Here is a 25,750-nt window from a genome sequence, read left to right as displayed (position 1 = left end):
AAGATTGCTTGTTGTAGTAATAAAATTCAAGAAATTTTTTTGTTTTTCTTAAATGACAAAATTTTGGTGTTTTTTTTTTTTTAGCCTGAAACTGTAAAGATACTGCAGAATATTTCTGTATCATTAAAGTGTCTTTTTTAACTCTGAACATAATAAGTATATATAAATTTATACAATGGAATCTTGACTTCTTCAGTCACCTCCATTTACTGGTCCAGGACTTCAAATAAGTAACATGAATAAAGTGGTTGGGTTTTGGTTTTGCCTGTTGCTATTTCACAAGTTTTGATCTTAGGGTTTGTTTGGTTTCCTTTTACTTTAGTACTTTGCGCCAGAGAGCAGATCCTGTTTATAGTCCACCTCTTCAAGTTTCAGGACTTTGTTGGAGGTTAAAAGTTTACCCAGTAAGTTTTTCAGTATTTTTTTTTAAACTCAGTGAATTTTATTGTATTTATAGTTGTATAGCCATCATCACAACCTACTTTTACAACACTTCATCCCAAACCCCCAGCTCATCCCTCCCTGGAAAACTGTCTCTTTTGGAAACCAGTTTTTCAAAGTCTATGAGTCAGTTTCTATTCTGCAAAGTAGTTCATTGTATCCTTTTTTCAGATTCCACATATAAGTAATAGCATGTGACGTTTGTGTCTGTCTAACTTCACTTAGCGTGGTACTTTCTAGATCCATCCATGTTGCTGCAAGTGCCATTATTTCATTGCTTTTTATGGCTGAGTAATATTCCATTATGTATATGTACCACATCTTCTTTATCCACTCCTCTGTTTAGCTTGCTTCCATGTCTTGGCTATTGTAGATAGTACTGAGATGAACATAGGAGTACATGTATCTTTTCGAGTCAGTTTTTTCTGGATAGATGCCCAGGAGTGGTATTGATCGATCATATGGTATTTCTGTTTTTAGTTTTTTGAGGAACCTCCATACCATTTTCCATAGTGCTAGCAACAGTGTACATTCTCACCAACAGTGTAAGAGGATTCCCTTTTCTCCACACCCTCTCCAGCATTTATTGTTTGTAGATTTTGATGATGGCTATTCTGGCTGGTATAAGGTACCTCATAGTAATTTTGATTTGCATTTCTGTAATAATTACTGATGTTGAACATCTTTTCATGTGTTTTTGGCCATCTGTATGTCTTCTTTGGAGAATTGTCTCTTTAGATCTTCTGCCCATTTTTGATGGGGTTGTTTGTTTTCTTGGTATTGAGCTGTAGGAAGTGTTCGTAAATTTTGGAGATTAATCCCTTGTCAGTTGCTTCATTTGCAAATATTTTCTCCCATTCTGTGGGTTGTCTTTTCATTTTGTTTAGGGTTTCCTTTGCTGTGCAAAAACTTTTAAGTTTAATTAGGTCCCATTTGTTTATTTTTGTTTTTATTGTCATTGCTCTAGGAGGTGGATCTGAGAAGATACTGCTATGTTTATGTCAGAGTGTTGTGCCTGTGTTTTCCTCTAAGAGTTTTATAGTATCCAGTCTTTTTGTTTGTTTTGTTTTTGGTCTTTCTAGGGCTACACCCATGGCATATGGAGGTTCCCAGGCTAGGGGTTGAATCAGTGCTATAGCTGCGGGCCTGTGCCACAGCCACACTGGATCCAACCTGCATCTATGACCTACACCACAACTCACAGCAGAGGTGGGATCCTAAACCCACTTAGTGAGGCCAGGGATCGAACCTGTGTCCTCGTGGATACTAGTCAGATTCATTTCTCATGAGCCACAACAGGAACTCCAGTGTCCAGTCTTATATTTAGGTCTTTAAAACATTTTGAGTTTATTTTTATGTACAGTGTTAGGGAATGTTCTAATTTCATTCTTTTACAAGTAGCTGTCTGGTTTTCCCAGTACCACTTATTGAAGGGACTGTCTTTTCTCCATTGTATTTTCTTGCCTCCTTTGTCATAGATTAGTTGACTATAGGTGTGTGGGTTTAATTCTGGACTTTCTATCCTGTTCCATTCATCAATATTTCTGCTTTTGTGCCAGTACCGTACGGTATAGGTGAATGTTGCTTTGTAGTATAGTCTAAAGTCAGGGAGCCTGATTGCTCTAGCTCCTTTTTTCTTTCTCAGGATGGCTTTGGCTATTCTGAGTCTTTTGTGCTTCCAGACAAACTTTAAAATACTTTGTTTTAGGAGTTCCATCGTGGCTCAGTAGTTAACGAACCTGACTAGTATCCATGAGGACACGAGTTTGATCCCTGGCCTCACTCAGTGGGTTAGAGATCAGTGTTGCCATGGGCTGTGGTGTAGGTTGCAGACTTGGCTTGGATCTGGCATTGCCGTGGCTGTAGTGTAGGCCAGCAGCTACAGCTCTGATTAGACCCCTAGCCTGGGATTCCCTCCATATGCCAAAAAAGAAAAAGAAAAGATGTCTTAAAAAAATTTTTTTTTAATAAAATATTTTGTTCTAGTTCTGTGAAAAATGCCATTTGTAATTTGACAGGGATTATGTTGAATCTGTAGATTGCCTTTGGTAATATAGTCATCTTGACAATATTTGATGCTTCCAATCCAAGAGCATGGTATATCTTTTTTTTTTTTGTCTTTTTGTTGTTGTTGTTGTTGTTGTTGCTATTTCTTGGGCCGCTCCCGCGGCATATGGAGGTTCCCAGGCTAGGGGTCAAATAGGAGCTGTAGCCACCAGCCTACGCCAGAGCCACAGCAACGCGGGATCCGAGCCTCGTCTGCAACCTACACCACAGCTCACGGCAACGCCGGATCGTTAACCCACTGAGCAAGGGCAGGGACCGAACCCGCAACCTCATGGTTCCTAGTCGGATTCGTTAACCACTGCGCCACAACGGGAACTCCGGTATATCTTTTCATCTGTTCATGTCATTCTTTATTTCTTTCATCAGTATCTTATAGTTTTCAGAGTATAGGTCTTTTGTCTCTTTAGGTAGGTTTATTCCTAGTTATTGTTTCTCTAATTATTCTTTATGCTTTTCATTGTTAGTATATAGAAATGCAGTCGATTTCTATATATTAATTTTATATCCTGCAAGTTTACCAAATTCATTGATGAGCTCTAACAGTTATCTGTGGCATCTTTAGGATTTTCCAGGTATAGTGCCATGTATTATGCAATGATAATTTTACTTCTTCCTTTCCAGTTTGGATTCCTTTTATTTCTTTTTCTTCTCTGATTGCTATGGCTAGGACTTCTAAAACTATGTTGAATAATAGTGGCAGGAGCGGACATCCCTGTTTTATTCTTGATCTTGATGGGAATTCTTTTAGCTTTTCACCATTGAGAATGATGTTAGCTGTGCGTTTTGTCATGTGTGGCTTTTATTGTGCTGAGGTAGGTTCCCCCTGTGCCCACTTTGTGGAGGGTTTTATCAGAAAGGGGTGTTGGATTTTGTCAAAAACTTTTTCTGAATCTATTGAGAGGATCTTAGGGTTTTTATTTTTCAGTGTGTTGATGTGGTGTATCACAGTGATTGGTTTTCGGATATAGAAAAATCCTTGCATCCCTGAGATAAATCCCACTTGATCATGGTTTACAGTGCTTTTAATGTACTGCTGGATTTGTTTGCTAGTATTTTTTTTTTTAATTTTTCGGTATGTGTTTTTTTTTTAATTTTTATTTATTTATTTTTTGTCTCTTTGCTATTTCTTTGGGCCGCTCCCGCGGCATGTGGAGGTTCCCAGGCTAGGGGTCAAATTGGAGCTGTAGCCGCCTGCCTATGCCAGAGCCACAGCAACGCGGGATCCGAGCCGCGTCTGCAACCTACACCACAGCTCACGGCAACGCCGGATCTTTAACCCACTGAGCAAGGGCAAGGATCGAACCCGCAACCTCATGGTTCCTAGTCGGATTCGTTAACCACTGCGCCACGACGGGAACTCCTGTTTGCTAGTATTTTTTTGAGGATATCTGCATCTATGTTCATCAGTGATATTGGCCTGTAATTTTCTTTTTGGGGGGTATCTTTGGTTTTGGTATGAGGGTGATGGTGGCCTCATAGAATGAGTTTGGGAGTGTTCCTTCCTCTGTAATTTTTTTGGAATAATTTCATAAGGATAACTGTTAACTCTTCTCTAAACGTTTAATAGAATTCGCCTGTGAACCCATCTGGTCCTGGACTTCTGTTTGTTGGACATTTTTTTAAATCACCGTTTTAATTTTAGTATTTGTGATTGGTCTGTTCATCTTTTCTATTTCATCTTGGTTTAGCTTGGAAGATTGTACTTTTCTAAGAATTTGTCCCATTTCTTCTAGGTTGTCTGTTTTATTGGCATATATAGTTCCTTGTAGTAGTCTCTTAGGATCCTTTGTATTTCTGTGATGTCCATTGTAACTTCTCCTGTTTCATTTCTAATTTTATTGATTTGAGTCCTTTCTCTTTTTTTCTTAATGAGTCTGGCTGAGGTTTTTTTTTTTTTTTAATTTTATTTATTTATTTTTGCTTTTTAGGGCCACACCCATGGCACATGGAGGTTCCTAGGCTAGGGGTAGAATTGGAGCTGCAGCTCTCAGTCCATACCACAGCCACAGCAATGCAGGATCCAAGCCACTTCTGTGATCTATACCACAGCTCACAGCAACACTGGATCCTTAACCCACTGAGCAAGGCCAGGGATCAAACCTGCGTCTTCATGGATGCTAGTCGGGTATGTTAACCTCTGAGCCACAACGGGGGCTCCTTGATATTTCTGTAATTTTCTTCATTTCTATTTCATTTATTTCTGCTCTGATCTTTATGATTTCCTGCCTTTTGCTAACTTTTGGTTTTGTCTGTTCTTTTTCTAGTTGCTTTAGGTATGAAATTATGGGTTTTTGTTTTTGTTTTTTTTCTGTTTCTTTAGGTAGTCTTCTGTTACTGTAAACTTCCCTTTTGAAACTGAAACTGCTTTTTTGCTGCATCCCGTAGGTTGTTGAGTCTTTGATATTATTTGCTTCTAAGTATTTTTATCTTTTTTTTTTCTTTTTCTTGGGCCACACCCATGGCACATGGAGGTTCCCAGGCTAGGGGTCCAATCAGAGCTGTAGCTGCCGGCCTATGCCAGAGCCACAGCACTGCGGGATCCGAACCACGTCTGCAACCTACACCACAGCTCGTGGCAATGCCAGATCCTCAACCCACTGAGCAAGGTTAGTGATCAAACTTGTGTCCTCATGGATGCTGTTCAAATTTGTTTCCACTGAGTCGTGATGGTAACTCCTGATGTCAATTTTCTTAAATTTACTGAGGCTTGCTTTCTGGCCCAGAATGTGATCTATCCTAGAGGATGTTCTGTGTGCACTTGAGAAGAATGTTTATTCTGCTGCTTTTGGATGGAATGTTCTCTAGATATCTATCAAGTCCATCTAGTCTAGTGCATCATTTTTGTCTGGATGATCTGTTCATTGCTGTAAGTGGGGTGTTAAAGTCCCCTGTTATTATTGTGTTATTGTCAGTTTCTCCTTTTAATGTTGTTAGCAGTTGCCTTATATATTGAAGTGATCCTGTGTTAGGTGCATATATATTTGCAATTGTTATTTCTTCTTGGATCGATCCTTTGATCCTTATAGAATATCCTTCTTTGTCTCTTAAAATATTTTTTATTTTAAGGTCTGTTCTGTCTGATATGAGTATTGCTACTCTACCTTTCTTTTGATTTCTGTTTGCATGGAATATTTTCTTCCATCCTCTCACTTTGAATTTGTTTGTGTCCCTAGAACTGAAGTTGACAGCATATGTACGAATCTTGTTTTCTATCCTTTCAGCCAGTCTGTGTCTTTTGGTTGGGGCATTTACATGTAAGGTAATTATTGATATATATGTTCTTAACTGCCATTTTATTAACTGTTTCGGATTTGTTTTTGTTGGCTTTTTTTCTTCCTCTCTTTTCTTGTGTGATTTGATGACTATCTTTAGTGTTGTAGCTGGATTCCTTTTTCTTATTTGTGTGTGTATCATAGATTTTTGGTTTGCAGTTACAATGAAGTTTTGATATAGGAGTCTATATATATACATATATATATATACACGCAGGATTGTTTTAAGTTATTGATCTCTTAACTGTAAGTACATCTCCAATATCCTGCATTTGTACCCTCTTCTCATGATTTCTGATTTTGGTAGCATATTTGTGTGTGGATGATTTTTCTGCCTTTACTATATGTATGCCTTTACTGGAGAGCCTTGTCATTTGTAGTATTTTTGTTTCTAATTGTGGCTGTTTCTTTTCTGCCTAGAGAAGTTACTTTGGTATTTGTTGTAAAGCTTCTTTAGTGGTGCTGAACTCTTTTAGCTTTTGCTTGTCAATAAAGCTTTTGATTTCTCCTTCAGATCTGAATGAGAGCCTTGCTGGGTAGAGTAATCTTGGTTGGAGGTTTTCGTCCTTTCATCACCTTGAGTATATCATGCCACTCCCTTCTGTCCTGCAGAATTTCTGCTAAAAAATTAATCGATAACCTTATTGAGGTTCTCTTGTATGCTATTTGTTTCTTTTCCCTAGCTGCTTTCAGTATTTTCTTTGTCTTTAATTTTGGTCTATTTGATTAATGTGTGTCTCTGGGTGTTCCTCCTTGAGTTTATTTTAAATGGTACTCGTGCTTCCTGGATTTGAGTGAGTGTTTCCTTTTCCATGTTAGGGAAGTTTTTGGCTATTATCTCTTGAAATATTTTCTCTGGCCCTTTCTCTTTTCTCCTTCTGGCACTCCTGTAATACTGATGTTGGTGCACTTAACATTGTCCCAGAGTTCTCTTAGACTGTCTTTATTCCTTTTCAATCTTTTTTCTCTTTTCTGTCCCACATCAGTGATTTCCACCAGTCTGTCTTCCACTTTGCTTATTTGTTGTTTGGCCTCCTGTATTCTGCTATTGGTTCCTTCTAGCAAATTTTTTATTTCAATTATTGTATTTTGCATCTCTGCTTGCTTACTCTTTAAATCTTCTATTTCATTGCTCAGCGTTTCTTTTAATTTATCAACCTTTGCCTCCAGTGTATTTCCAAGATCTTTAACCACTTTTACTATCATTAGTCTAAAGTCTGTTTCATGGAGGTTGGTAATCTACAGATCTTTTAGCTGTTTTCTAGGGTTTTTTTTAAATTCCCTTATCTGAGTCGTAATTCTCTGCCTTTTCATTTTGTATAGATTATTGGTGTGGTCTCCTTTTTGAATTGGCTACAGCTCCAATTTAGCCACTAGTCTGGGAAATTCCGTAGTATGCCGTGGGTGCGGCCCTAGAAACAAACAAACACAAATATCTCTTCAAGATCCTTCTTCTGATTCTTTTGGATATACACCCAGAAATGGTATTGCTGCATCATATGGTAATCCTATTTTTAATTTTTTGAGGAGCCGTCTTGTTAACTACAATGGTCGGCACCATTTTACATTCCCCTAACAGTGCACAGTGGTTCCAGTTTCTCCATATCTCTGTCAATACTTTTTGTTTTGTTTCTTTGATAGTAGCCATCCTGATGAGTGTGAGGTAATTCATTGAGGTTTCTATTTGCATTTCTTTAGTGGTTAGTGTTGTTGAGTGTCTTTTCATATGATTTCTGACTATTTGTGTATCTTGTTTAGACAAATGTATATTCAAGTCCTCTGCACTTCTTTTTTTTTTTTTTTTTTTTGGTTGTACTTGCAGCATGTGGAGATTCCTATGCCAGGGATCAAACCTTTGTCAAAGCAATGACAACACTGTATTTTCAACTCACTGAGCCAGCAGGGAACTCCATCCCCCTCCCCCCCCCCCCCCCCCTTTTAAGCTTTTTACAGCCTCACCCATGGCATACGGAAGTTCCGAGGCTAGGGGTCGAATCGGAGCTACAGCTAGGCTAGGGGTCGAATCGGAGCTACAGCTGCCGGCCTACACCACAGCCACAGCAATGCCAGAGCCAAGCTGCATCTTCAATCTACACCACAGCTCATGGCATTGCTGGATCCTTAACCCAATGAGTGAGGCCAGGGATCAAACTTGCATCCTCATGGATCCTAGATGGGTTTGTTAACCACTGAGCCATGCAGGGAACTCCATTTTTCCCATTTTTTTCATCAAGCTTTTTGTTGTTGAGTTATAGGAATTTATGTATTCTGGATATTGACCCATTATTATATATATGATTTACACATAATTTCCCCCATTCTGTAAAGTTTCTTTTTACTCTTTTGATTGTGTCCTTGTAATGCACAGAATTTTTAAATTTTGTCGTAGTCTAGTTTGTTTTTGCTTTTGGTTTCATTTCCAGGGAGCCCTTACTAATTCTGTGTCATGGAGTTATTTCACTGTTTTCTTTCTATGAGTTTTATGGTTTCGGACTTAGGTTTAGATGTTTTTGATATATTTTGAGGTTTGTTTATTTATTTAGTTAGTTAGTTTTGGTCTTTTTAGGACTGTACCCACGGCATATGGAGGTTCCCAGGCTAGGGGTCAAATCGGAGCTACAGCTGCTGGCCTGCACCACAACCATAGCAACATCGGATCTAAGCTGCATCTGCAGTCTACACCACAGCTCACAGCAACGCCAGATCCTTAACCCACCAAGTGAGGCCAGGGATCAAACCTGCAGCCTTATAGTTCCTAGAGGAATTCGCTTCCACTGCATCACAATGGAAACTCCTTGAGTTAATTTTTGTATGATGTAGGGGTACAGCTTCATTCTTTTGCATGTGGATAGTGTGATGTGGCAGTCAGAAATCTGGTACCTTGCTTCCTAAGATATTTCCTGTCTCTTGTCCCCTTCTCATCTGGATTTTTTCCTTCAGTTGTCTGTATTATTTCAGTGCTGTTTATCTTTTATTTTCCTCCTAGCAGTTTCTTTGGACCTATTCTAAAAGGACCTAGATATTCACTTTTAAGCGTTTAGAGTAACTAGATTGCATTTATTTTTCAGACTTTTTTATATTAGGCCCCCTCGTACTTAGTTGGTATTACATTGAGCAGCTCTTTCCAGTTTTAGCTGTCATATGTGACTCGTGATGCTTTCATTAACTAATTCTTGCCCATTTTGCAGTTTTCTTTTTTTCTGGCCCATCAGCTATCCCATTGCTGCTTCCTCCTTTCTCCTGTACTGTTGCTATCATGTGGGTGTTTGTGGTCATAACTGTCATATCTTTACCTGCTTATATTTTAGGGGTTGTGGTGATAACCTCTCATGTAGTATGGTTGTAAATGTTTGTGAGCTTTTGGTTTTGCTGTTTTGTCTTTTTATTGTGTTTCATGTTTGGATTTAGAGAGTTATAGAAACTATGCTGCCATTGGGGGTAGTCTTTCCAGAATCCTCTGCCTTTTGAAAATTCTTAAAGCTAATATTTTGTTAAAGGTACAGCTGGCATGTAAGTAATAGTAAAAAATTTTGTTCCTTAAAATTATGATAAAAATAAGAAATTTCCAATAAAGTTCAAGAGTAAAAAAAGTTTATACCTTTTCATTAATTGATTTTATTCCAGGGAAATCATTTTAGGAACATAATTCAGAAAAAGGAAAAAAAAAAAAAACCCAGCTCTTTGAACAAGGATGTTGGTTGATTTTTTTTTTTTGTCTTTTTCCTATTTCTTAGGCCGCTCTCGTGGCATATGGAGGTTCCCAGGCTAGGGGGTCCAATTGGAGCTGTAGCCACCGGCCTACACCAGAGCCACAGCAACGCGGGATCTGAGCCGCGTCTGCAACCTGCACCACAGCTCACGGCAACACCGGACCCTTAACCCACTGAGCAAGGGCAGGGACTGAACCCGAAACCTCATGGTTCCTAGTCGGATTCGTTAACCACTGCGCCATGACGGGAACTCCCGTGTTGGTTGATTTTTAAAAATCAGTATACTTTATAATTTTTGTTCAGTAACACTCACTAATTTTAGCAAGTTTTGTACTGCATTATATGTAGTTGTATAATCATCACAGTCATGACTTTCATCACCTCCAGAAGTTACTTAATTTACCCTTTTCAGGTAATCCTTTTTTCTCCCTTTCTCTGCAACCACTCATCTGTTTTTGTCATTGTATTTGTGCTTTTCAGAATTTCACATGCTGGGATCATGTATCATGTTGTATACATGTCATCTTTTGTGTCTAGCTTTTTTGCTTAACTGATGATTTGTTTATTCATAGTATTCATTGAGTGATTACCATGTAAGCCTTGAAAACTGCATCAGGACCTTTTGGAATAAAGTTGCTTAGAAATGAAGGGATTGAGAAGTACATGTACCCATGTGTAGACAGATCCCTCCCCTCAGCTGTCTCAGTCTACTTAGGGCAACGGATATTTATACATGTAGTTACAAGAGTTCTGTATGTGTTAAAATTCTTAACTTTTTTCATAGTTGTTGATATTTTCCTTAGTTTGCTTTCATATTTTCCTTGTAATTTTTTAACATTAGTGTAAATTGTTACAGATTCAAATATCTTGATCTTTTTATTATTTCTCATTGTTTTTAAGCTTAAAACTACGTCCCAATCCAAATATCAGATAGTAATCTATTTTTTTGGTTTCATTGTGGCTTAAATTTTTATATTTAAATTGACCTGGAGTTTGTATGACTTTTTGCTTTTTAGGGCTGCACCTAAAAAGCTGCATATGGAGGTTCGCAGGCTAGGGGTGGAATCAGAGCTGTGGCTGCCGGCCTACACCACAGTCACAGCAACATGGGATCCAAGCCAAGTCTGCAACCTATACCACAGATCACGGCAACACCCGATTATTAATCCGCTGAGCGAGGCTAGGAATGGAACCTGCCTCCTCATGGTTCCTAGTTGGATTCGTTTCCACTGCGCCACAGTGGGAACTCCTGTATAACATTTTTTTCTTTTTTTTTTTTAAGGATGGAAATGGAGTTGTTCGTGGTTACTACTTATCTGTGTTTCTGGAACTCTCAGCTGGCTTGCCAGAAACTTCCAAGTAAGAAATGCAGTTAACTAACAAGTTAATGTGTGTTTACATACATTTTAGCTTTTTCATTAACTCCTTTTGTTAATTACTATGTCTTTTTAAGATATATGCTAGTATGGAGTACATGGCATAGACTGCTGTTCTAAAATTATATGGTCTCGGGACTTTTTTATACTCTTAAATTTTATTGGGAACCCAGAGAATGTTGAATATTTCGTTATGTGGTTGTTATCTATGGATATTTCCTTTTCTTTTTCTTTTTTCTTTTTTTTTTTTTGTCTTTTCTAGGGCTGCTCCCGCAGCACATGGAGGCTCCCAGGCTAGGGGTCCAATCGGAGCTGTAGCCACTAGCCCACGCCAGAGCCACAGCAACGCAGGATCCGAGCCACGTCTGCAACCTACACCACAGCTCATGGCAATGCTGGATCCTTAACCCACTGAGCAAGGGCAGGGATCGAACCCGCAACCTCATGGTTCCTAGTCGAATTCCACAACGACGGGAACTCCATCTATTGATATTTTCTGAATTTAAAATTTTTATTAATTCACGTTAAAGGATTAGTAAACCAGGAGTTCCAGTCATGGCTCAGTGGAAATGAATCTGACTAGGGACTACGAGGAGGCAGGTTCAGTCCCCGGCCTCACTCAGTGGATTAAGGATCTGGCGTTGCTGTGGCTGTGGTATAGGCCAGCAGCTACTGTAGCTCGGATTGGACCCCTCGCCTAGGAACCTCCATATGCCACGGGTGTGGTCCTAAAAAGCAAATAAAATGAAACTGTTTTGGTTGAAGTATATGTATAAAATCTGGCACCAGAGATTTTAGATTTCATATGTATGTGGTTGGAAAAAGTTTTTTTTTTGTTTTGTTTTTGTTTTTTTGCCTTTCATGTGGCATGCAGATGTTCCCAGGCTAGGGATTGAACGAACCTATGCTGCAGTAGTAACCACGTTGGATCCTTAACCCACTAGGCCACCAGGGAACTCTGGGAAAAGATTTTTTAATGAGATACAATTCACATACTATAAAATATGCCTTATAAGTAAATGTATAATTCAGTATATTTTAATGTATTCACTGAGTTCTCAACTATCACCAGTGTCTAATTTCAGAACATTTTCGTCACCTCATGTAGAAACCAAATACTCACTAGTAGTCATTGCCTCTTTCCCTCCCTACTTAGTCCCCAGCAGTCTCCCTGCTAGCAATCACTAATTTATCACTAATTTATTTTCTACTTTGAGAAACACTTTAAAAATCAGTTTTAGATAATTGCACATCATCTTTAATACGACACCAAAATTGAGAAAGTGATTGTTAAATATAATTTGCAATAGGATATCTGGAACCATATCGGTGAATTTTATTTTACTTTGTTACATTAAAATCTGTTGGTTTGGTATGAGAAGTCTACTTCCAATTATGATGGAATAATGGGAAGACACTTTCTTCTGCAACAAAGAAAAAAACAGTATTTCCTAGCCATTGGATATGAGGCAACAAATGAAAGCAGTTCCTGAGATACAAGACCCAGACAAATAAGCTCTACAATTGCCTCAGCTTACAATATTGAGAGAGTTTTCAGGCTATAACACAGGGAAACAGAACTGCTGATCCCACCCTGCCTTGAGTTGAAGACATAATGCTGAGTGTTGAGGAAGCACAGCATACCTGGAGTGCAGTGGACAAAACCCTGGAGAAATACTGCACAAAGAACTCCAGAGATTTGTAGAGAGTTACCTTCAAGTATTTAATTCAATTCAATTTAATTTAATTTCAAGATGTGATGCATGTGAAGAAACATACCTAAGGTTGGGAAAGAGCCATTTGAAAGGATTAAAGGGAGTGATGCCTGCTGCTCATATAGGGCCAGTAACTGTGTCTGTTGCCAGCACTGTAATGGGAGAAATTTATAATCCATGGGACACTGCGTTAAGTACTCAAGACATTTTTGCCTCAGTAATGGGGAACAGTTAGTCCTAGACTGGACATTGCCCCAGACCCATTTAACTAACGAAAGCATGACCCCAAAGGATCAAATTTTTCCGGTAACCTAAGTGCATCCCAGAGCAGAGCTCAAGAAAATTTACAAGATTATAAAAATAGGAGTTCCCATCATGGCTCAGTGGTTGACGAATCCGACTAGGAACCATGAGGTTGCAGGTTCCATCCCTGGCCTTGCTCAGTGGGTTAAGGATCCGCCGTTGCCGTGAGCTGTGGTGTAGGTTGCAGACACGGCTGGGATCCTGAATTGCTGTGGCTCTGGCGTAGGCCAGTGGCTGCAGCTCTGATTGGACCCCTAGCCTGAGAACCTCCACGTGCTATGGGAGCGGCCCTAGAAAAGGCAAAAAGACACACACACACCAAAAAAAAAAAAAAGTTTACAAAAATATCCAGCATCCCACAAAGTTAACTTTACACTATCCATTGTTCAGTCAAAGATTAATTGGCATTTAAAGAGGCAGGAAGATAAAAAAATGATGAGGGAGTTCCTGTCGGGGTGCAGCGGAAACAAATCCAACTAGGAACTGCGAGGTTGCGGGTTTGATCCCTGGTCTCAGTGGGTTAAGGATCCGGTGTTGTCGTGAGGTTGCAGATGTGGCTCAGATCTGGCGTTGCTGTTGCTGTTGCTGTGGCGAAGGCCAGGGGCTCCAGCTCCAATTAACTCTCTAGCCTGGGAACCTCCATATGCTGCGGGTGCAGCCCTATAAAGACAAAAGACAAAGATAATAATAATAATGAGAAGTTCCCATCATAGCTCAGTGGAAGTGAATCTGACAAGTATTCATGAGGACGCAGGATCAGATCCCTGGCCATCGCTCGGAGAAAAAAAAAAGACGAGAAGAAAAAAAAATAAGAGTAATTAATTTGAATCGAGCAAGAACTTTAAAAAATTTTATTTTATTGTTTTAAAATTTTAAAAACTTAAAAAATAATATGGGTTATATCTGATAATTTCTGAATTAGAAATTAAATTTTAAAAATTCGCTTAAAAATAACCTATTGCATATTAGCAAATAATATTTCTATGAATAATTACTTTCTCTAAAGCAAAGTAATGTTTGATGAGAAAACTTAAGTATTACATTTTTGGAAACCTTTGTGTGGTTTTAAAAAAAGGCAACTGGATTTTCTGTTTTTTCTTTTGCTTTTTGCTTTTTAGGGCTGCACCTGTGGCATATGGAGTTTCCCAGGCTAGGGGTCAAATAGGAGCTACAGCTGCCGGCCTGCACCGTAGCAACACGGGACCCAAGCCGCGTGTACGACCTATACCACAGCTCATGGCAACACTGGATCCTTAACCCACTGAACAAGGCCAGGGATCAAACATGCATCCTCATGGATACTAGTCGGGCTTGTTGAGCCACAATGGGAGCTTCTTGTGTGAATCTTTTAAGTGTGATTTTATAATAACATGCATTGGTCATCAGGAAAAGAATGATTTACTAAATATGCAGTTGATGTATTTCATTATGCAATGTCAAATAATCACATTCATTGATACCATTTTCATAATAAAAAGGTTGCAGTATTTGTTTTCTTAAAGTATAGTTCACTTACAGGGTTTCGTCAATTTCTGTTGTACAGCAAAGTGACCCAGTCACACCAGTTCCCTGTGTTGTTCAGGAGGGCCGTGTTGCCCATCCATTCCAAATATAACAGTTTGCTTCCAAACTGCCCATCTATCCCACTCCCTTCCCTCTCCCCACTGGGAACCACTAGTCTGCTCTCCTTGGCCATGATCTGTTTCTGTTCTGTAGGTAGGATCATCTGTGCCATATTTTAGATTTCACAAATAAGTGATGCATGGTCTTTTTCTTTCTGGATTACTTCACTTAGTATGAGAATCTCTCGTTCAGTCCATTTGCTACAGATGGCATTAGTTTATCTTTTTATGGCTGAGTAGTACTCCATTGTACGTATGTTACCACATCTTCCCAATCCATTCATCAGTCAGTGGACATTTAGGTTGTTTACATCTTTGGCAATTGTGAATAGCTCTGTGATGAACACAGGGGTGCATGTATCTTTTTCAATGAAAGTTTTGTCCAGATATATATGTCCAGGAGTAGGATTCTTCAATTATATGGTAGTTTTATATTTAGTTTTCTGAGGCACCTCCATACTGTTTTCCATAGAGGTTGGAAAGCTTGAAGTATTGAAAAGCTTTGAAACTCTTGTGGGCATATAAGTTTTCCAAAGTTATGGTTTTTTGCTTGAAAGTGTGTTTTACTATTGGCAACAAATACAGTCCTTTTCCTTAGTTGTTTTGGCCCAGAAAATGTCTACAACTAAATAACCATTGTTTGTCAGTTCTTTTTTTTTTTTTTTTTGGTCTTTTTAGGGCTGCACCTATGTGGAAGTTCTCAGGCTAGGGGTCAAATCAGAGCTACAGCTGCCAGTCTTTGCCACAGCCACAGCAGTGCAGGATCCAAGCTGCGTTTGAGACCTACACCACAGCTCACAGCAGTGCTGGATCTTTAACCCACTGAGTGAGGCCAGGAATCAAACCCGCTCCTCACAGTTAGTCATCAGGTTTGTTACCGCTGAGCCATGAGGGGAATTCCTGTCGGTTGTTCTTTCAATTTGATGTTTCACAAAAAAGTGACTAATGAGCTTGGAACTCAGTTGAAAAAAGTGATTTTTCCAAGACAGCTATTTCAGTTACACATCACTATGCAATACATGTGCTGTTTATGTATTTATCTCTCTTTTTTTTTTTTTTTTCAGGGCTGCAGGTGCAGCATATGGAAGTTCCTAGGCTAGGAGTTGAATCGGAGCTACAGCTGCTGGCTTGCACGACAGCCACAGCAATGAGGATCTGAACCATGTCTGTGACCTACACCATAGTCCATGGCAGCGCCAGATCCTTAACTCACTGAGCAATGCCAGGGATCGGACCTGCATCCTCATAGATAGTAGTCAGGTTTGTTTTGGCTGAGCCGTGACTGGAACTCCTATATTTCTCACTTGTGATGCCAAGAGTTGAAGTTTAATAACAGCACTTTTATTACTTCTTTTGACATTCTTGAGAGACATTGAAAAAAAATTTTTTCCCCATCTGAAAGTATGTAGCAGTGAATAATATAATAACGGGTACTCTTTAACTACCGTTGCTTTTGCATGATTAGTGCAAATGTCAAACACAGCGAAAAGGGCAAATAACAGCTTAGCATTATTATGAAGATGGTTTCAACATTTTGGATTGCTGAAAGAATCGTAGGGACTGACCCCAGTGGCATACAGCCTGCAATTTAACAGCCTTTGACATAGTCTTAAAAAAAAAAAAAAGACTTTGACATAGCCCAACCTTAATGCAGAATATTCTTGCCACCACTGTTAAGTCAAACTATGAATAATGTTAGTTGTACAGAAAGGATTCTAGCCTTTGAATTGTAAATATGTTTTAATCATAGTTCTGTTCCAAATCTGTGTGATCTGAAACAGTGGTCTCACTTGTATTGTTACTGTCTGCTGAACATGTACTTTGTGCTATGCACTGTGCCTTATATAACTCATTTTGCTTTATTACCACCTTGTGAGCTATAAGTTCTATTATCACTCCCATTTCACAGTTGGGAATACAATAGCTTAGTTAAGTTATTCACTCAAACTTAATCATTGTTAAACTGCAGTCTGTTTAACATAGATTTTCCTTTCTCTGGATTATTTGTTCTTAACCATCGAGCTCTATTTGCTTTCCTGAAATCAGCCATTGTAATTGGAAGGTGGTTGATCTTGGGCAGAATTGTGAGAAGTTTAGTGATTAAAGATTTTGTTTCAAACCCTGTTGCTACCATTAATCTTTGTTCTTTTCCTGTCTCTTTCCTTCCTTCCTTCCTTCCTTCCTTCCTTCCTTCCTTCCTTCTTCCTTCCTTCCTTCCTCTTTCTTCCTTTCTTCCTTCCTTCCTTTCTTTCTTCCTTCCTTCTTTTCTTCCTTCCTTCCTTTCTTCCTTCCCTCCTTCCTTTCTTTCTTCCTTCCCTCCTTCCTTCCTTCCTTCCTTCCTTTCTTTCGTTTTTTGTTTTTAAGGCTGTGTCTGTGGCACATGGAAGTTCCCAGGCTAGGGGTCAAATTGGAGCTACAGCTGCCAGGCACAGCCACAGCAACATGGCGTCCGAGCCCCATCTGCAACCTACACCACAGCTCACTGGATCCTTAACCCTGAGCAAGGCCACAGATCAAACCCTCATCCTCATGGATGACTAGTATCCATGAGGATACATTTCAGCTCCACCATGACGGGAACTCCCTTTTCTTATCTCTTACTTGATTTATTTCCTGACCTACAGATATACCTCAGAGATATTGCAGGTTTGGTTCCAGATCATTGCAGTAAAGTGAGTCACATGATTTTTTTTTTTGCTTTCTTGATGCATGTAAAAAGTTAGGTTTAGGGAGTTCCCGTCCTGGCGCAGTGGTTAACGAATCCGACTAGGAACCATGAGGTTGCGGGTTTGGTCCCTGCCCTTGCTCAGTGGGTTAACGATCCGGCGTTGCCATGAGCTATGGTGTAGGTTGCAGACGCGGCTTGGATCCCATGTTGCTGTGGCTCTGGCGTAGGCTGGCGGCTACAGCTCCGGATTCGACCCCTAGCCTGGGAACCTCCATATCCCGCGGGAGCGGCCCAAGAAATAGCAAAAAGAAAAAAAAAAGTTAGGTTTATGCTGTAATCTCTTAAGTGTGCAATAGCACTGTATCTAAAAAACAATGTATATGTCTTAATGAAAAAATACTTTATTGCTATAAAATGCTAACCATAACTGAGCCATCAGCCAGTTGTAATCTTTTTGCTGGTAGAGGGTCTTTTTTCGATGTTGATGGCTCCTAACTGATAAGGGTAGTGGTTGCTGAAGGCTAGGGTGGGTGTAGCAATTTCTTAAGACAGCAGCGAAGTTTGCACTTTGACTTGTTCTTTCATGCATGATTTCTCTGTAGTGTGCAGTGCCATTTGATTGCATTTTACCCACAGTAGAACTTACTTCAAATTTGAAGTCAATCCTCTCAAACTCTGCCTCTGCTTTATCAACTAAGTGTATCTAATATTTTAAATCTTTTGTTACCATTTCAATAGTCTTCACAGCATCTGTGAAGTAGATTCCATCTCAAGAATGGGAAAGATTCCATCCCAATCTTTTTTTTTCTTTCTCTTTTTTGCTTATCTGTAAGAAGCAGCAACTCCCCTTCTATTAAAGTTTTATCATGAGATTGCAGTAATTCAGTCACATCTTCAGACTCTACTTCTGATTCTAGAGCCTGAATCAGAAGTACTTTTGCTCTTTCTACTATATCTGCAGTTACTTCCTCCACTCAAGTCTCAAACCCCTCAAAGTCATCCATGAAAGTTGGAGTCAAGTTCTTCCAAAGTTCCTTTAAATGTTGATATTTTGACCTCTTTGCATAAATCGTAAATGGTCTTAATGGCATCTAGAAAGGTGAATCCTAGAGTTCATGCTGTAGCTCAGTGGGTTAAGAACCTGATTCAGTGTCAGGATGTGGGTTTAATCCCTGGCCTCGCCCAATGGGTTAAGGATCCTGGTGTTGTCACAAGCTGCAGTGTAGGTCGTAGATGCAGCTTGGATCCAGGGCTGGTGTGGCTGTGGCGTAGGCAGATAGAGCTGCAGCTTTGATTTGACCCCTAGCCTAGGAACTGCCATATGCTACAGGTGCAGCCATTAAAAAAAAGTGAATCCTTTTCAGAAGGTTTTCAGTTTGCCCAGATCCATTAGAGGAATCACTGTCTATGGTACCTATAGCCTTATAAAGTGTATTTCTTAAATAGTAGGACCTGAAAGTCAGGCTTACTCCTTGATCTGTGGACGGTAGAACAGATGTGTGTTAGTAGGGCTAAAATAGCATTAATGTACATTTCCATCAGAGCTCTTGGGTGACTAGGTGCATTGTTGATCTGCAGTAAAAGTATTTTGCAAAAAACCTTTTTCTCCTGAGTAGTAAGTCTTAATAGTGGGCTTAAAATATTCAGTTAAGGAGTTCATGCTGTGGTCCAACAGGGTCAGTGGCATCTCTGCAGTGCCAGAATGCATGCTTGATCCTTGGCCAGGCACAGTGGATTAAAGGTTCTCGTGTCGCCACAGCTCTGGTGTAGGTCACAACTGCGGTTCTGATCTGATCCGCGGCCGAGGAAGCTCATATCTCTTGGGGCAACCAAAAAAGAAAAAAAAAATTTGCTTAATTGTAAGTAAAAAGATATGCTGTCATCAGGCCTTGTTCTCTTTATAGAGCACAGGCAGAGTAAATGTAACATGATTCTTAAGGGCCCTAGAATTTTTATTTATTTATTTATTTTTGTTGTTGTTGTTGTTGCTATTTCTTGGGCCACTTCCGCGGCATATGGAGGTTCCCAGGCCAGGGGTTGAATCGGAGCTGTAGCCACCGGCCTACGCCAGAGCCACAGCAACGCGGGATCCGAGCCGTGTCTGCAACCTACACCACAGCTCACGGCAATGCCGGATCGTTAACCCACTGAGCAAGGGCAGGGACCGAACCCACAACCCCATGGTTCCTAGTCAGATTCGTTAACCACTGCGCCACGACGGGAACTCCTAGAATTTTCAGAAGAGTAAATGAGCGTTACCTTCAGCTTAAAGTCACCAGCTGCGTTAGCTCCTCTTTCTGGACCACCAAACTTTGTCTGTATCAGTAATAGCACTACTTAGCTTTCTTAATCGTGTGTTCACGATTTAATTTCCTTTAAGGGAGTTTTCCATTGTGGCACAGCGGAAGCGAATCTAACTAGGAACTGTGAGGTTGTGGGTTTGATCTCTGACCTCACTCAGTGGGTTAAGGATCCCACGTTGCCATGAGCTGTGGTGTAGGTGCAGATACGGCTCAGATCCGGCGTTGCTGTGTCTGTGGTGTAGTCCGGCAGCTGTAGCTCTGATTTGACACCTAGTCTGAGAACCTCCATTTGCCACAGGTGCGGCCCTAAAAAGCAAAAAAAAATTTACACTAATTTCCTTTAAAGATTTTTTTCTTTGCATTCACAACTTCATTTACTGTTTGGCACAAGATGCCTAGCTTCTCGCCTCTCTTGGCTTTTGACATGCCTTACTCACTAACCTTAATCATTTCTGGCTTTGATTTAAAGTAAGAGATGTGCAACTCTTCCTTTCACTTGAATACTTAGAGGCCATTTTAGGGTTAGTAATTGGCTTAATTTCAATATTATGTCTCAGGGAATATAGAGGCCTAATGAGAGGGGTAGAGATGTGAGGGAGGAGAGTAGGGTGGAGCTGATGGTGAAGCAGTCAGAACACACAGAACATTCATCAGTTAAATTTACATCGCTTGTGGATGTGGTTTGTGGCACCCCGAAACAATTCCTTTTTTTTTTTTTTGTCTTTTTAGGGCCACACCTGCGGTATTTGGGAGGTTCCCGGGTCAGGTGTCCAATTGGAGCTATAGCTACCAGCATATACCACAGCCACAGCAATGTGAGATTAGAGACAAGTCTTCGACCTGCACCACAGCTCACGGCAACAACGGATCCTTAACCCACTGAGCGAGGCCAGGAATCAAAACCACGTCCCCATGGATGCTAGTTGGGTTTGTTAACTGCTGAGCCATGACGGGAACTCCATGAGATTAAAATTTTAAATTAATAATTATTAAATTTATTCAGACTTTATTTTAGTTAAAATAAAAGAAAGGACTTTAAGTTGGAATGTTCGAATTTAAGGTTTTAGTTTTGTTCATGATAAGGATTGAGATGCTATGTAAATGAACTTGAATTAAATACTGTATTTAATAGAATCATAGGTGCTTATCTGTCATGATCTTAACTAATGCAGACGAAAGAATGATCTTTTTTCAAACATACGCTTTTTCATACAAAAAACTTTTTCCAAAACTTTTATATATTTAAAATTTTTACCTCTCTTGACCCTGGATGTATTTAACCATCTACATTGATGTTTTTCTTCCCAGATTTTCGATATTCTTGGTTGTTTCCTCTATGAATTTTGAGTTTTAAACACTTTTTTTTTTTAATTTTCTTTTTAGAGCTACACCTTCAGCATATGGAAGCTCCCAGGAGAGGAGTCGACTAAAGGAGTGAAGGGGGTGTTCCTGCTGTGCTGCAGTGGGTTAAGAATCCAACTGCAGCAGATCTGGTTGTTGCAGGAGGTGTGGGTTCAGTCCCTGGCCCGGGAACTTCTATATGCCTCGGGTGTGGCCAATTAAAAAATAAAATAGGAGTTCCCGTCCTGGCGCAGTGGTTAACAAATCCGACTAGGAACCATGAGGGTGCGGGTTCGATCCCTGCCCTTGCTCAGTGGGTTAACGGTCCGGCGTTGCCGTGAGGTGTAGGTTGCAGACTCGGCTCGGATCCCGCGTTGCTGTGGCTCTGGTGTAGGCCGGTGGCTACAGCTCCGATTCAACCCCTAGCCTGGGAACCTCCATATGCCGCGGAAGCGGCATATCTAGATGTGGAATTGCTATGTTTAATAGCAAGCGGCATATCTAGATGTGGAATTGCTATGTTTAATGTTTTGAGGAACTGTCAACCTGTTTTCCACAGTGGCTACACCATTCTGTGTTCCTACCAGCAAGAAGTGTTTTTCCATAGGCTTACCAACACCTAATTATTTCTCATATTTAGATTATATTTTATAGCCATCTTAGGGTGAGTATGAAGTGGGTATCTCATTGTGGTTTTGACCTAAATTTCTTTAATGGCTAGTGAAATTGAACATCTTTTCATGTGTTTTTTGGCCATTTATATATCTTCTTAGAAGAAATGTCTATTCAAGTCATTTGCTCATATTTGAATTAAATTGCTATCTTTTAGTTGTCAGTTTAGAAGAATTCTTATTTTTTTCATTTTTGGCTGCCCTGTGGCACATGGAGTTCGCAGGCCAGGGATCATATCCAAGCTACAGTTGCGACGTAAGCCAGAGCTGCAGCAATGCCAGATCCTTAACCCACTGTACTGGGTTAAGGATGAAACCTGTATCTCAGCACTCCCGAGATGCTGCTGATCCCATTGCACCACACTGGGAACTCCATTCTCTCTCTATTTTTTTGTAGTTACCATTTTTATCAGATATATGATTTGAAAACTTTTTGCTATTGTGTGGGTTGTCTTTTTGCTTTCTCAATAATGTCCTCTAATGCACAAAATTTTTATTTTTATTTTTGTCTTTTTAAGGCCGCACCCGCAGCATATAGGAGTTCCCAGGCTAGGGATCTAATTTGGAGCTACAGCTGCCAGCCTACACCACAGCCTACACCACAGTGCTAGATCTGAGCCGCGTCTTTGACCTGTATCACAACTCACGGCATTGTGGGATCCTTAACCCACTGAGCGAGGCCAGGAATTGAACCAATGTCCTCATGGATACCAGTCAGATTTGTTTCCACTGAGCCACAACAGGAGCTCCAAAAATTATTAATTTTTATGAATTCCAAGTTACGTATTTTTTCTTTTCTTTCTCATGCTTTTGGGTTCAGATCTATGAGGTCATTGCCAAATTCAAATTCATGAATATTTATACCTATGTCTTATAGTTTTAGCCCTTATGTTTGGGTCATTGATCCATTTTGAATTTTTGTATGTGAAATTTAAATTTATGTGAAATACATACATGAAATTTGCATGTAGTAGTCATTTTCTTAGCACTGTTTGTTGAAGAATTTTTTTTTCCCTATTGAAGGGAAAAAGGGTCATCTTAAGACCCTTGTCAAAAATCAATTGCACATAGATTCTGGGGTTTATTTCTGGATGTTTAGTGGCACCGTTTGTACTATAGAGCTGTCCTACAACTGCCATGATACCTAAGACAGAATATTACAACTTTTGCATTAGTTCTTTGTGCCATCAATTCTGATAATTCACTGTGAGAGATACTAATATAACAATCATCTGGGAGTTCTCTGGTGGTTCAGTGGGTTAAGGACCTGGCATTGTCACTGCTGTGGTGCAGGTTCTGTTCCCGGCCCAGGAACTTCTGTATGCTGCAAAAGCAGCCAAAAAGAAAAAGAGAAAAAAAAATCGTTTGATGTACTTAAAGAAATACAGTTGGTTCTTCAAACACAGGGGTTGGGAGCACCAACCCTGTGCACAATTGTAAATGTGGTTATCTTTATTTTTGCAATTTTCCTTCTTCTTTCAGTAACAGTCCTTTCTTAATAAAATGAGTTTGAAGATTTGAAAGTTTTATACTACATAAGATGGAAATCTGAATATATTCGCTTTCCCATTGTATAGAAAATTTTATAGGCTTGAATTTCTGAATATGTAATTTATGATAACTTGAAAAAATATAGGAGGGTAGTCAAAATTTAGTATTTATTTTATAAATGCATGGTGATATACCTCAAAAAATGTGGCAAGAGTATTTACATGTGAGGAAATACAACTAATGAATAAATGGAAAAATATATAGCGTTGCTAAAATGTATAACTTAGAAAGTAGTATTTCATGCAAAATTTTTTCACTTTTTAGGTGGTATTTTATACCTGGTATATTGGTAAACATTTTTCCTTCTTTTTTTTAAAGTTTTATTGAACTATAGTAGACTTACAGTGTTGCAATAAGGAAAACATTGCAACACTGGAATGTTGCAATGAGGAAGAAAGGACCTAGTGCCGATCATGTTGTGGTAGACCATTCATGATATTGTTGTCACATTCCTTTCTGAAAGAAGTATAACTGTGCATATCTTTAAGTTTTTTCTTAGTTACTTAATGACCATAATGTTTTGATGTCTTTCATTCTCACTTTACTAACTCTAATATTAATAGTCTGTTTTCAATTTTAGGTATGAGTATCGTGTAGAGATGGTTCATCAGTCCTGCAATGATCCTACCAAAAATATTATTCGAGAATTTGCATCTGACTTTGAAGTTGGAGAATGTTGGGGTTATAATAGATTTTTCCGTTTGGACTTACTTGCAAATGAAGGTTACTTGAATCGACAAAATGATACAGTGATTTTAAGGTAAGAGGAAACATATTGGGGCTTCTATCACAGGGAATAATGTCATCGGAACTTTATAAAAGTCTTTTAACAAAGATGAATATTGAAATTCATACTATAACCTTGCCATGTTCATAACCATTTAATTTCAGAAGTCCTGGGTAGTCAGTGAATAAGTTAATCAGATGCGTATTTGACATCCAGTTAGTAATCCCATAAAAAGTAAACTACTACTTCCAATAAATGTGGTAATGTCTTATTTATCTGTTGACTTCCTAACAACCTCACTCACCGTTTGGAAATTGAATAGTGAGGGATCAAGTTTTTTTTTTTTCTTTTCTCACTATATATTTTATTTGGATGACTGCTTTTGCAAATTTAATTTCACAAAAAGATTTTCAGTTTCTTTTAGATGACAGCAAATTAAGAGAATAGAGAGGAAAGAAAACTAAGTGATGGCTGTTGGTGTGTTTTTTGCAAGAAAGGATAACATAAACAGTGATTATAAAACTACCATATTTAATGTTGTGACCTTTATAACTCAGTTTTGGGGCATAATTGCATGAAGTTTTAATTTGATGATCAAAATGAGAGCTTGGAGTTCCTGTCGTGGCTCAGCAGAAATAAATCCGACTAGTATCTTGCTCAGTGGGTTAAGGATCCGGTGTTGTGAGCTGTGGTGTCAGTCACAGACGTGGCTCACATCTCCCATTGCTGTGGCTATGGTATAGGCCAGCAGCTACAGCTCTGATTCAACTCCTGGCCTAGGAACCTCCATATGCCGTGGGTGTGGCCATAAAAAGACAAAAAAAAAAAAAAAAGCTTAAGCGTTTAAAAGACATAAATTCAAATATGTTTCGAACTGCATAGTTTCAGAGTTTTAGCAGTTTAGTAAGTTTCCATCAAATAATTTAAAAGCTTTTTTCCTTAAAAGATTTGTTACACTCCTAAATTTCACTTACTATGATCTCTTTGTTCTTGAGCATGCTGGATGAGTTACTGTTACATCATCCTTTACTATTATGTGTTTTTCATAAATTTTCTGTAAGAATAAAGTAAAAAATTGTTGCATTTTAAATGTAGAAAAACAATTCATGTTTTTGTCACCTCTTCTTTTTGGGGATTATTTTAGTATCATTTTATAACCATTTAGGTTTTCTTAGATTATTCACCAAAAGCAATAATTTGTGGCTGTTTCACTCTTTAACCAGAGAGTATTGTAGAATTATTCAAATGCCAATTTTATTACCAGTCTACAAAACCATTTTTTATGGTCTTGGTCATCGAAGTCATAGTAATGTAGAATGTTTCTGGTGGCAGTTTGTGTGAGAGTTTCTTTTCTTTAATGCAGCTTATCCTCTATTTCTTTATTTTGACCATTCCTGTTTATGACAAAACTTTTACTTAGAGCCTTGACTATTAACAGAAACAAATTCATGTGGTATTTAATTATCATTCATTCAGCAACATTTTCTGAGTCTGCCTGGCACTGGGCCAATGTTAAGAAAGGAGAAGCCATGGTTTTTGTCTTCAGGAAACTCAAGATGAAATGGACAGATTAAAACCAGTTTATTATTGTACAAGGTAGTGCTGTAATAGTATAAATGAGTCATCGTGGGATTCATGGAGAAGGGGCTTTTAATTATCTTATTATTCCTAGTATTTATTTATTTAATGAGAGGTTGCTCAAAATTTAAACCTCAATTTAAGATTCTGATTGAAGTTTATATTTGTTTATTGGAAAGTTACTTAAGTCTTTTCTATAACTACATGTGAATAGATATTCTTCTTTCCTTAAAAGAGATAATTAAAGAATTTTACCTGCTGATTGCCTTTGTTTTAATGGCACACATACTAAAAGTAATGTGCAGACTTGGCCAGTTTCAGTAGTGATTTAAACATACTTTTTAGAAAGGTTTCCTGATACCTTACCAATGTATGCTGTCTGGAAGTACCTGCTTAGAGTGGTGG

The 25,750-nt window shown here is 39.0% G+C and overlaps 1 protein-coding gene across 6 annotated transcripts in view; it reads left to right on the top strand.

Moving 5' to 3' along the window:
* The window catches only part of TRIM37 (tripartite motif containing 37), a 132,587-nt gene that overhangs the window by 37,756 nt on the left and 69,081 nt on the right, over nucleotides 1-25,750 (top strand). For all 6 annotated transcript variants that reach the window (XM_047756861.1, XM_047756859.1, XM_047756862.1 and 3 more), the window contains exons 11-13: nucleotides 323-404; nucleotides 10,773-10,849; nucleotides 23,621-23,800. In XM_047756861.1, the coding sequence (XP_047612817.1) occupies nucleotides 323-404; nucleotides 10,773-10,849; nucleotides 23,621-23,800 (339 nt within the window). The remainder of the gene's footprint in view (nucleotides 1-322; nucleotides 405-10,772; nucleotides 10,850-23,620; nucleotides 23,801-25,750) is intronic.

This window comes from Phacochoerus africanus, chromosome 14, assembly GCF_016906955.1.
Source record: "Phacochoerus africanus isolate WHEZ1 chromosome 14, ROS_Pafr_v1, whole genome shotgun sequence".
Lineage (NCBI taxonomy): Eukaryota > Metazoa > Chordata > Mammalia > Artiodactyla > Suidae > Phacochoerus > Phacochoerus africanus.
The sequence above is the reverse complement of the archived record's forward strand: the minus strand, read 5'-3'. Positions and strand labels throughout refer to the sequence as shown.